At 56.6% G+C, this 12,052-nt stretch overlaps 2 protein-coding genes across 2 annotated transcripts; one reads left to right on the forward strand and one right to left on the reverse strand.

The window, feature by feature from the left end:
• Positions 1-1,527: 1,527 nt before the first annotated feature.
• Positions 1,528-7,706, reverse strand: MED20 (mediator complex subunit 20). The gene is made up of 4 exons (XM_032203434.1): positions 7,668-7,706; positions 7,063-7,217; positions 5,257-5,510; positions 1,528-3,519 (listed from the first exon to the last, which is right to left on the reverse strand). The coding sequence occupies exons 1-4, from the start codon at positions 7,679-7,681 to the stop codon at positions 3,304-3,306; spliced, it is 639 nt and encodes a 212-aa protein (XP_032059325.1). The 5' UTR covers positions 7,682-7,706; the 3' UTR covers positions 1,528-3,303.
• An 85-nt stretch (positions 7,707-7,791) lies between these two features.
• BYSL (bystin like) lies at positions 7,792-10,801 on the forward strand. The gene is made up of 7 exons (XM_032203161.1): positions 7,792-8,156; positions 8,253-8,418; positions 8,814-8,952; positions 9,157-9,290; positions 9,531-9,691; positions 10,128-10,230; positions 10,446-10,801. The coding sequence occupies exons 1-7, from the start codon at positions 7,883-7,885 to the stop codon at positions 10,792-10,794; spliced, it is 1,326 nt and encodes a 441-aa protein (XP_032059052.1). The 5' UTR covers positions 7,792-7,882; the 3' UTR covers positions 10,795-10,801.
• The last annotated feature ends 1,251 nt before the right edge of the window (positions 10,802-12,052 follow it).

The raw sequence follows: 12,052 nt of genomic DNA on the forward strand, positions 1-12,052 counted from the left end.
GCTAAGATCAGGATGACAGTCCAGAAAAAAAATGAAACACAATTAATTCCTTTGCACGGAGACAAAGCGTTCTCCCCAAACCCAGCCCAATCCCAGTTGGTGTTGAGGCAAAGCACTGCAATTTATGGCGACAGGTGGGAGCCTGCTGGCTTCTGCCGTGGCACAAGGACGCTCCACAGCCTCCTCGTGAGCTCCTTCACCAGGCAGCCTTCCCACAAGTTCCACTTCCTCAGAGCTTTGTCATCCTTCCTCAACACCTTCCCTTTCTGAGCAATGCCTGCTCTGCTTTGAGCCGTACCTGCAAAGAAATCCACAGTCACGCACTTCTGAGCAACGGCTCTCCGCTGGAACGAGCCCTTATTCTGCAATGCCTGCTAAGAATTAAAACTGAAGATTAATGAGGCCTTTATGTCCTCGCTCCCTTTGTAAAGCCTAGCAGGGTGCAGCTGCTATGGAAGTACTTCCTCGTAAAAAATGCCACAGCATGAAACAAAGCAAAACCCTACATACCCCCAGTGCAGCACTGCGGCTTGGGCTCTGCCTCTACCACTGGAGCGTCAGTGACCCCAGGAACATCACTGAGCTCACTGAGCTTTCCCCCTCCTGGCAAAGCAGAGGCTGTGTGGACGCAAGGGTGAGACCCACATCCCCAGGATCCCCAATCCCCTCCAGGTCAGGCTTCAATTGACTAAAAGCAACAGCACTGGCCGTGATTTCGAGAGGTGCAGAAGCAGAAAAAAAAAAAAAAAAAGGATCCACGAGGCTACGGGAATAGAGCTTGGCAGCCTCTCCCTCCAGATTTTACATTCACTGAGAAAACACTGGGGAGCAGCAGGAAAACAACCTTCCAGACCATGCCTTGACAGGCAAAATTAGGGTGGTTTTCAATTACACTGGCTCAATCCATTAATGTAACACAATTGAAAGCCCCCTGAAGACTTGTTAAGATGCAGACTAGCGTGTTCGAAGCCACGTTAACCTGCCATATTGATGCAGGGGGGGCAGAACGAGGAGGATTACTGCAGCTAATAAGATTGGGGGGGGGGGAAAAACACAGTTATTTTGTCCGTCGAGAAAGTAAAAAGCCCCAGAGTAAAGGCAGCCCCTCGTGTGGGGCAGCTGATCCCCTTGTTTAGAGAATGCAGCTCCAGCAACGGGCGTTTTTGCTAAGCCATAACGGGCTAAATCCTCGCCGTCCTCACACGCGTGGAAACCTGCTGACGTCAATGGCTGTAATGGTGTAATTGAAGGCAGAATGTAGCTCAAGGGGTCCGGTTTTATTACCCTAGGAACAGTACAATGTATTAATAAGAGCAGAAGTCCCCAGAGATTCCAGCACACGTTTTATATTTTTAAGACCATCTTTTGGGAATTAGGAAAGCATTAGCAACGTTCAGCGTGACTAATCCGGTCATTAAAAGGAATTTTTTTTTTAACCTTAAGATTTAAAAAGGGACAGAGGACTGAAGTAACTATCTGTAAAAAAAAAAAAAAAAAAAAAAAAACATACCATTTTGTTTTCCCAGGCACACTTAGCTAACATGGAACGACAGCAGGGCAGGCTCTGTAACCATCCCTTGAAAATTAATAAATTAACAGTCCCGCTGAAGTCAGCGCACAAGTCAGGAACCTGAGCAAACACTCAGAACATTCAGCACCTTGGAATTTCTCGGGTGCTGATGGTGCTTTGTGCCATTTATTCCGGCTTATCAGCCAGATCTTTCTGAACCCAGGGCTGATTAAATTTATTAAACGCCTACAGCACTCTAAGAGTTAATTAGGTTTACAGGTATAAGCGATAATCAAAAAGAAGCCATTTCTAAATAATTAGTTCTCCACCAGCCAGCAAATCAAGTAACAAAACAGCTTCTTTATTGCCTACTGCTGCAGAAGGGAAAAATCTATTTAGGACAAATCTGTTTCCGTTTTACTTGCTCTTCAGGCCCACGTATTGGCAAGAAACCAACAAATATTTTTTTGAGCAAAAGATGCCCGCTGCTTCTTCACCAGGAACCTCCTGTCCCCCTTCTAACACAATCCTTGTACCTTCCCTGCACCTTCTCTTCCTACCCAGGACGTGGGCTGCAGAGCTGGAACCCCGCTAAGCACAGCCTTACCCAGGAACCACGAAGGAAGTTCAGCACAAAGGTTGGTTGCTGAATGAGGGTGTTTCTGCTGATTCTGGGACCGAGCAGGGGGGAGAGAGGGAAAAATTACCGCTACAAGCCAGACAGATGCTGAATATGTAAAACCAGGGGGACAGATAGCTCAAAAGGGATCTAATTTCTCTGGTTTTCCTGCTGTAAAAATAAATCACCACTGAAAAATATTCAAGTGATATCGTGTAGTTAAGCCTCACAATAAATTTTTGGCTCTTATTCCCCAAATCCTTCCTTACTCCAGTAAATCTGCTGAAGTCACCAGGATTTCTCAAGTGAGAAATGGTGTGCAGGGACGGGACATTCATTACAGAGCTTTCAAACAATGAGATAAAGCAGTTGGTATTCTTCTTCAGTGCGTGAGAAGGTTCCTGCCAGACTTATTTATTTATTTAGCACCAGGCTTCATTGGTAGCATCGGAGAGGTGGAAGATTTTAATACTCCCATCAGATATAAAAGATGAAGGCGAGCTAAGAACATACCCGTAATAGGAAGGCAAGAATTCCTGTAGATTTTGCCACAGGGAAATTAGTTTGCTTCAGGGGTATAAAGCTCTCGAACCAAATCAAAGATAAAACTCTGCTAAAGAATAGTCTCCACGCAACGGAAAATTTCAAAAGCTGTAAATAAGCAATACAAAGCAGCACAGCGCTTGCTGGGCAGACAGACTCCATCTCCTCACAAAAATACAGCTTTTTATTTTGAGGAAAAAAAGATGACACTTTCATGTGGATATCTTAAGAAAATAGTAATAAAGAAAACATCCTCTCTCTCATGTAGCCGCTTGCATTCAAGGAAATTCTGCCCTTGCATGCATTTGGCTGGAATTTCTCCTTTCCCTCCCTCTGCGGACAATCTGTAATCCCCTGCATGAAACACGGTGCTGAGAACCATCGCAGCCATAGGCCTGAGCACACACACTCCCCCCAAAAATACAAAGGGCAACAAGAAATACGCACAGCATTCAAAACCTTTGCCGTGAACGGGGCAAAGAGATTTAGAAGGAAAAAATAAAAACAAAAAACAAAAAACCTTGGGTTGGCTCCAGCGCCGCTTTTTGGAGGGCCTCCTGATCCACATGGCAGGCAGGAAAGAGGATGCGGTCGCTCTGCACAGAGCCCCAGGGAGTCCTTTCATGTCCTTTCATCTGATTCCTGCTACAGGCACCTGCTGCTGCTTGCGGATCTTGTTGAACAGCTCCATGTACTGCACCACGGTGTCCGCCGGGCTGTAGATGCTGTCGTGCTTGGTGCCAAACACGGACGGGACGCCAGGAGTGTGGTTCCCCATGAAGCTCTGCATGAACTCCATCAGCAGGTTCCAGCAGTCGTTGGCTATCACGCAGGGGCAGTACTCTACCTGCCAACACAAACCGCAGCCCTGAAGCGCACAGCAGGGGCAAAAACCACGCAGGAGACAGCACAAATTCCTCTCTGCCTCCCTGTAGTGAGTTTTGAGACATATTTAGTCAAGGGTTTGAAGTCAGAGACCAGCTTCTCAGTGCTGTGGCTGCAGAGGGATACACACCAATTTCTTTTCCTCTAAGAAGAGAACATTTAGCAAATCCAAGCACGATGGACAAACATAAACGAACAGGATACGCCAGGAACACGCAAACAATCCCTTCAAAAGGGAAGAAAAGGAAAAATACACCCTGCAAGTTCATTGCTCTTACTAAATCCCCAGCGGTGGAAGTCTTGGGACGTTGGTTCACATGTTGCATTAACTTCACCCCATCCAAAAGCAAACTTCCTTCCCACGAGCTGCTAAGCCGACAGCTCATTTGGCTGTGACATCTCTCAGGTGTGCACTGACAAAGCACTGGGATTTAAGGGCTTGCAGTCCCAGATCAGGGGTATGTCCTAATGCAAACCCTGAGAAGAAACTGCTAAACCAAAACAGAAGCAACCGGGCCAGCTGGCAAATCTGGTCCTGAACTCAAGTTTCGGGTAGAACAAGCTTCTGTTTAACCCCAGGTCAACAGCAGTGCTGGTGCCACTGCAACATCTGTGTTTATTCCAGCGGAGAAGAACCGAGCCATTTCTCAATCCCATCCCTGCTGGCTAGGAACACCTGCCTGGGTAGATGCGGTGTGATTATTAATTATATGGCAGATAACAGCACTTGTGTGTTTAGCAAAACAGCAGCTCGGATTCTGAAAGACCTTTAAAGATCTCATGCTCAGCCGTCTCAAAGACTGCCAGGCACCAACGTACGCAGATGTCTGGGCTCTGACCTCCTCTGCTTTGCCCTTCCCCTGCCTGAGATGTCTTAAAGCCCAGCTGAGGCTTGTCCACAGCCTGTGAGCCTTTGACTCACACTTCCACTCAGCCAAACACCTCCCCGAATGCCTTCTTAGATCCTCCTGCAACCTGCAGCAGCTCCCTTTCGATTTCCAGGCTCGCTGCAGCCCAGCTCCCACCCGCCGGCAGCTGGCACGCTGCTCGGATGCTCTCGAGCCTCATCAGCAGCCCCAGCGCTGCACAGAGGGAGTGGAAGCCGTTTGATGCCAGCCTCTGAGCCCTCGTAGCGCCCCGCGGTGCAGCAATCCAGGTCAGCACCCCACGAGGCAGGACTGTTTCAACGCCGAGCACGCTGCTGAGGAGGGAGCAGCCTCGCACTGCAGGAGCAGAACCCAGAGCCCTGCTCGCCCCCAGGGCTGCTCGGCCCAGCCGCTGGCCGCTTGGGATCGGGAAAGGAAGCCAAACCCAAATCAGCATGAAATGAGCAGCTGAAGAGGCTGCTTTCCTCACCCCGGTGTGTTTATCAACCTTAAGTGCTCTGCCCGCGTTGTGTGTCAGGTCTTTAAGCAGCGTTTTAGTTTGATGGCATCCCTTCAGGGTTGTGTTTATCGACACTTCAATGACAGGCTTTTCCGTAGGCACAGCTGAGCCCTAAAGTACCTGCCTGAATTAAACCTCGTTGTGAACAGGAGATAAATGCTCTGCCTGCCACACACACGAACACATCGACTACAAACTAGGAGCACAACTGATGCACACAAGGAACGGGGACTCAGGATTTCTAGCCAAGCCTCCAGCGTAAGATTTCCCTACCCGGAGCTGTATTTTGTATCCTTCAGAGAGGATTTCTTACCTCCACGGATATCCCACGGGCACTGGGACCCATCGTAACCGTGCCCACCTTCACCAGGAAGTCACAGTACTGGTAGCGGGTGCCCCGGCTCTCTATCTTGTTCGCCTTGGCATTTTGGAAAAAACCTTTCAGCTTCACCATCAGGGTGTCAAAGTAGGTATCCGCGATGAGGCAGGGGCCGTTTTCAAAGAGGGCGAAGCAGCTGAGGGGGTATTCGGAGTTGTGCATCACGTACATCAGCTTGCCTGTCTGCCCTGAAAGAAGAGCGACGGTGTTTGGGCTGTGAAACCAGCAGCCCCATGCTTGTATGGGGTTTAAAGCAAGAAACATCTGGTTTCCCTTTGTCCTCCTTGCTGCCTTAATTCCAAATGTGTCTTCACACACACTTTACATCGTCCAGCGGCTCAACGAAAAGATTGTGTTTACTTTTTAAGATTCAAATGGGGAAAAAACAACCTTCTGCAGCCACCCCTTGGCCAAGGGGAGCACAGCACAACTCAAAGACCGGCGGGTGACCTGGATCCCCAGAGGACGGGGGTTCAGCAGAGAGCACCCCCTGATCCCGAGCAGAGGGCTGGGCACCCAGACCTCAGCCCCGCAGTAACCGAGGGCTGGGCCCTGGCTCACTCTGGAATGTGGGGAAAAAAGGACATGCCTGGCTCGTACTGTGCTGTAAAAGTGGGAACTGATTCTCGTTTATCTGCCTGGGTTAAAAAACCTTTCCAGACGTGGCTGTGCAAGCTCCGGCTGCAGGGAAAGCAGCAAAAAGCCGCCCTCGTGGCTGCAAATGGATCCGGGTGCAGGCACGCTGTGAGAGGCTGCCAGGGCTCAGTGCTGACCTCTGCAGCTGCAGAGCCACCGGAGAGACGCTCCCGAAGCGTTTTTAAAACTCAGGTGAAAACCCAAGTGTGCAGCAGGGACAGAGGGGGCACAACAGTCCCGAGGCGAGCAGGCCAAGCTTTGCTTGGAGCTGCCATTTCAGGGCCTGCCATGTCAAGAGGGAACAGGGGGTCTTCTGAGCACAGCCCTGGACACAAGCGGGTCACGTCACGCCTCTTGTTCCCCTACAGCTGCTCCCCACTGCCCTGGGAGCTCTGCCCCACATCCTGCAGCTTGCAGACCCTCAGAAGAAGGGCACAGCAGCGGGCAGATGCTGCCAGCATCCTCCACAGCACAAAAGGCAGCCAGCAGAACTACGCAGCTGGAAGCAGCACCTTAAGGAGCTTCGGGGAAAAACCACGCTGACAGCAACGAGACCTGGCTGGGGTGCAAACATTCGAGCGGGGAGCCTGAGGACAGGGCTCACCGCACAGCGCAGCCACCCCTGGGAACGGAGGCAACGTGAAAGGGACAGAGCAGAGGTGAGAGGGCAGAGCAGCACCTTCAAACTGGCACACAGCACCCGCACGACCTGCAGGGATGTCTCAGCTCCCCGGGGAGGCTGCCTGCGAGGGCGCACGGAACCACAGCACGCGTTTTCCACGTAGAAAAAATCTCTTTTAGAGAAAATCTCTTGCAGGCAGCGAGCGAGCCAGCTGCTCCTTCCCCACGAGAGCTCAGCGTAACGAGTAAAACAATCGTGGCTGGCAGAAAAAGCTGCCGCTGCGTCCAAAACCTGCAGCAGAGCTCCAGATGCAGCCAGGATTTCAGCAGCACACCGCGTGCAAGCTTCAAGGGAAGACCACGGAGCGCTGCGGGGAGAAGCGAAGCCTCCGGGGTGCCACTGGATGCCCAGAAAAGCCCCCTACCCTTTTGGGGTGACCCAGCTGGGGGCTCCCAGCCCCTCCCGGTGCCCCCCCCGTGCACCTTGGTTGCTCATGGTGGAGGCGGCGGTGTGGTAGGTCTCGCAGTCGACGCAGAAGGTGCCCTGCTTCTCGGCCCCCAGCAGCTCCAGCTTCCGCGTCAGCATCTCCACCGTCTGCTGCACGCTCTTGCCCTCGGCCACGGGCACCTGCGTCACGCTGGGTGCGTGGGGGGGGGGATAAAAACAAGGCTTTGAGACCCTCGCAGAGTCTGGGTGGTGGGGACACGGGTGGGCTAAGGAGGGGGGGACACGGGTGGGAGCAAGGAGGGGACGCCCGTGGGCTCACGGAGGGGACACGCGTGGGTGCAAGAGGGGACGAGAATGGGGGCGGGGGGGACGCGGGTGGGCTAAAGGGGGGACATGGGTGGGTTCAAGGGGGTCATGCATGGCCTCAACGGGGGGACACGGGTGGGTTCAAGGGGGTGACACGCGTGGGCTCCCGGGACACACACACACACGGGGGGGCTCCCCCAGCATCCCCCAGCTCCGGAGACCCCCGCAGCCCTCTCCACGACCCCCCCCCGACACCTCCCCCGCGTGACGGCCCCACGGGGTCGGGAAGGAGCAGGGGGGAGGCTGAGGACCCCCCAGGACCCCCTCCCCTCACCAGGTGACCCCCATCCCTCCCGGTCCTCCACGGCGCAGGAGGAAGCGGCGGCGGCGGAAGGGGCCGGGCGCGGCGGAAGGGGCCGGGCGCGGAGCCGCTTGGAGAGGGCGGGGGGGGGACCTCGCGTGGGGCCGTCTCGCGTGGAGCACGCGGGGCTGAGGGGTCCGGGACCGATCTCAGCGGCAACACCGAAGCCCCCCGGAGCTTCCCCCACCATGCCCAAAGTGCGGCGGTCCCGGGGTTCGGCGGCCGGAGCCGATCGCGCGGTGCCGCTGCCCGAGCAGCTCCTGCAGGACGCGGCCCCCCGGGTACGGGCACGGCGCGGCCGGGCCGAGGAGGAGGAGGAGGAGGATGAAGGCTGCCGAGGATACGTGGATGCCCGGCTCTCCCGGCGCATCCTGCAGCAAGCGAGGAGGCAGCAGGAGGAGCTGGAGGCAGAGCACGGCCCCGGAGCGCCCGCAGCCCCCCGGCACAGGAGCAGGGCGCTGGGTGAGACCCCCCCCACCTCCGTGCCCCCCCCTCTGTAGCCCCCCGGGATCCGAGCTCGGGGATCTGGGCTCACAGCAAAGGGTTTGGTCCCCGCAGGTCCGGCGCTGAGCGGCTCTGGGTCCGAGGAGGAAGAGGAGGAGGAGGAGGAGGATGAAGAGTGGCCCTCGCTGCAGCAGGCGGCGGCGCGGGGCGGGGAGGTGGTGGTGGACCCCGAGGATGAGAAGGCCATCGAGATGTTCATGAACAAGAACCCGCCGCTGAGGTGGGACGGGGGCCGAGGGGATGGGGATGGAGGAGCCAAAGGGGACGGGGATCAAGGAGCTGGGGATGGAGGGGCCAAGGGAATGGGGATGGAAGAGCTGGGGATGGAGGGGTCAAGGGGACAAGGACTGAGGAGCCAAAGGGGACGGGGATGGAGGGGCCATGGGGATGGGGGTGGAGGAGCTGGGGATGGAGGGGCCAAGGGAATGGGGATGGAGGGGCCAAGGGGACGGGGATCAAGGAGCTGGGGATGGAGGGGCCAAGGGGACAGGGATGGAGGGACCAAGTGGATGGGGATGGCAAGGATGGGGATGGAGGGCTCACGGGGCTCCAGGCAGTGCCCGCTGGTCCCCAGCACCGTGCCCCCTGCCCATTCCCCCCCTGCTCTCGCCCCAGGCGCACGCTGGCCGACATCATCATGGAGAAGATCACGGAGAAGCAGACGGAGGTGGAGACGGCGCTCTCGGAGATATCGGGCTGCCCCATGCCCCAGCTCGACCCCCGCGTCCTGGAGGTCTACAAGGGTGTCAGAGAGGTAAAGGCCAAAGAGCTCTGCCCCGTGGCTGCCACGCCAGCAGGCAGCATTGAGCAGGGACCCAGGACAGTCCTTTCCTAGTGGAGACGTGAAGGGAAGGGGTGGCTTTCTTATGCTCATGAGACAAATCCTACCAAGTCCCACGCCGTGCTGTCAGTGCCTGCATGTCGCTGCCACAGCTGCATCCATTTCTTTTTTTTAAAGGTGCTGTCCAAGTACAGGAGTGGGAAACTCCCCAAGGCATTTAAAATCATTCCTGCCTTGTCCAACTGGGAGCAGATCCTCTACATTACAGATCCAGAGACGTGGACAGCGGCTGCCATGTACCAAGCCACCAGGTAAGATCGTCTCCGGGAGCTGCTGACCTTGTTTTTTTTCCTTTGTAAGTGGAACAAGACACACAAAACACCAACCTGTGTCATGCTCTTGCCTCCCTTCTCCTGTGGAGTGCAGGGAGTCGCAGGGGATCCCAGTGCCCCGTCTGAGATGTCCTATAAGAGTTTCCTGCAGTCACCTGCTCCCAGGACCTGGTTCCCGAGCCTCAGCTCACCCCTCGCCTTGTGCTTTGCGTTTCCCAGGATATTTTCATCCAACCTAAAAGAGAGGATGGCCCAGAGATTCTACAACCTGGTGCTGTTGCCACGGGTCAGGGATGACATCGCCGAGTACAAGCGCCTCAACTTTCACCTCTACATGGCTTTGAAGAAGGCTCTGTTCAAGCCAGGAGCCTGGTTCAAAGGTAGGGACTCCTGCTGGGAAGCTCAGCAGGGCCCCGTGTTGCACACCACTGCCTTTACAGATTGCTCCTGTAGGGGCTCAGTGGGAAGGCAGAGGGTGGAGAAGACATCGGGGAGATGCAGGGAGCCCCCTTGGTGGGCAGGGCAGCTTCCAAACCCCCCCGGGGCGCTGTAGGGCTGCACAGATCCTGCCAAATACATGGGATCTGTGAAGCTGTGAGCTGTCTCAGGCCTGATCTCTGCCTTGTCCAGCAACCTGTGGGTGTTTGGAGCTGGGTGCATGGCAGAGAGATGCCACAGCCCCTGTAACAGCTGGTGGAGGAGCTGTTATTCTGTAGGCTCAGGTGTGCTGTGAGACAGAAGGGGCTGAACCTCGTGTCCAGCAGCTCCCCTTGCTGTGGTTAGGGCTGGCAGTGCCTCACTTTTCCCTCTCTGCAGGCATCCTCATCCCCCTGTGCGAGTCGGGGACCTGCACGCTGCGGGAGGCCATCATCATCGGCAGCATCCTCACCAAGTGCTCCATCCCCGTCCTCCACTCCAGGTAACACAGCGGGGCCGGGCTGCTGGGGTGGGGAACGGTTCCCCTTTGGGGACAGCACCACGGCACCACAGATCCATCCCTCAGCACCTCAACCTTGAGGGGCTTTCCTCAGCTTTATCCAGGGTTGAGATTCAAGGGCTGCAGCGCGGGGTCTGTCCCTTTAGTGTCTGGCTCGTGCTGGGCCCGTCCTCACCCCTGTGCTTCTCCCCCTGCAGTGCGGCCATGCTGAAGCTCGCCGAGATGCAGTACAGCGGCGCCAACAGCATCTTCCTCCGGCTGCTGATCGACAAGAAGTATGCGCTGCCCTTCCGCGTGGTGGACGCCCTCGTCTTCCACTTCTTGGCCTTCCGCACCGACCAGCGGGTCCTGCCCGTGCTGTGGCACCAGTGCTTCCTGGCCTTCGCCCAGCGCTACAAGGAGGACCTGGCCTCGGAGCAGAAGGAGGCGTTGCTGGAGCTGCTCAAGTTCCACAGCCACCCGCAGATCTCGCCCGAGATCCGCAGGGAGCTGGTGAACTCCAAGACGCGGGACGTGGAGGGGCAGCCGCCCGCAGCCATGGAGTGAGCTGGGGGAAAAAAAAAAGCAGGGAACGGCCGCAGCCCGACCTGCTGGGAGCCCTCTGAGATGGAAGCCCCCCAGGAGGCGTGCAGGACCCTCCTTCCCCGGGATCCTGCTGCTCCAAACGCAGCCTGGGTGCTCCCTACGCTGCTCACCGCGGGGCAGGGCAGCCCCGTGCCACCAGCAGCTGGGAGGGCAGTTGGGTTTCTTCTCTCCCTGTAGCAGAAAATAAAGCCGAAGCCAGGTCCTTCAGTCCCAGGGTGGTTCTGCTTCCCCCCCAGTCGCACCTCTCCTGGCTCCATCCTCCTGCCCTGTCCTCTCCTGGCCCTGCCTTGTCCCCAGCAGGTGGCAGAGCAAAGCCACCAGCCTCAGGCTCCTCGCAGAGCTGCAGATCTGAGCCTGCACTGCAGGAGCGCGGGGCTGCTGAGCAGTCCCTGCACTGCTGGGTAAAGGTTGGGGTGTGAGCGGCTCCCTCCTGCAGCGGGAAGGGTGGGGGCGCAGGGCTGAGCACCCCCAGACTGTTCCCAGAGCCTAAAAGCGCTCTAAGGAAGAAGAAGAAGAAGAAGTGAGAAAAAGTGCTCCTGGTGGTGCTTGAGAGCTTCCTGAGCTCGGCTGTCACCAGGCAGAGGCAGGGGACAGCACCCAGCTACCCCAGGGACCCTGTGCAGGGCCAGAGCAGCCCAGCAGAGCCAGGAGCAGAGGGGAAAACCTCCAGTAAGAGCCCTACAAGGCGCGTACCTCACACATGTCCAGCCTTATCCCTGAAAGCAGCACCATGTCTGGCACAGCCCGGGGAGAAAAACCCCTCCTGCTGTGCCCAGCTCAGCCCTCTGCCACCTTGGCTTTGCCCAGAGCTGGCACCGGCCCCGGTGACGCAGCGGTGGCAGCAGCAGAAGCCACGCGAAGAGGAGCAGCACGCAACGCCCTGGCCGGCTGCACACCGCAGCACGTTTTCCTTGGCTTCCTGATTTTTATCTCCTTTAAAGAAGCCAGAAGCTGATGAGGGAGGGCGATACCCGGGCTCACCCCACGCACCCTCCGTGCTCGCTGCAGCGCAGCCCGAGCTGCTGCAGCACCGACCTGCAAGAGGGGAGGCTTCCAAGGTGCCCTCCAAGGCTGTGAAGTCGCTGCCTCCTCTCCAGCTGCTGCAAAACTGCTCGGTGCACGGGCATCGTGCCCGCAGGAAGGCTGCAGTGCTTTCCCACAGCATCTTGGCCACGTTCATCCAGCCCTGAGCCACCCCAGGGTGCTGCTCCCCAGCCCT

Source organism: Aythya fuligula, chromosome 25 (assembly GCF_009819795.1).
Source record: "Aythya fuligula isolate bAytFul2 chromosome 25, bAytFul2.pri, whole genome shotgun sequence".
Classification (NCBI taxonomy): Eukaryota; Metazoa; Chordata; class Aves; order Anseriformes; family Anatidae; genus Aythya; species Aythya fuligula.

Bases quoted from the DNA above. Each gene is read 5' to 3' on its own strand.
- BYSL (XM_032203161.1), top strand. From the start codon at position 7,883: ATGCCCAAAGTGCGGCGGTCCCGGGGTTCGGCGGCCGGAGCCGATCGC. The intron at 8,953-9,156 runs GTAAAGGCCAAA...TTTTTTTTAAAG, and splicing joins TCTACAAGGGTGTCAGAGAG to GTGCTGTCCAAGTACAGGAG. The intron at 9,291-9,530 runs GTAAGATCGTCT...TGCGTTTCCCAG, and splicing joins GCCATGTACCAAGCCACCAG to GATATTTTCATCCAACCTAA.
- MED20 (XM_032203434.1), bottom strand. The intron at 5,511-7,062 runs GTGCACGGGGGG...CTCTTCTTTCAG, and splicing joins CTCCACCATGAGCAACCAAG to GGCAGACAGGCAAGCTGATG. The intron at 3,520-5,256 runs GTAAGAAATCCT...TTGTGTTGGCAG, and splicing joins CCCGTGGGATATCCGTGGAG to GTAGAGTACTGCCCCTGCGT.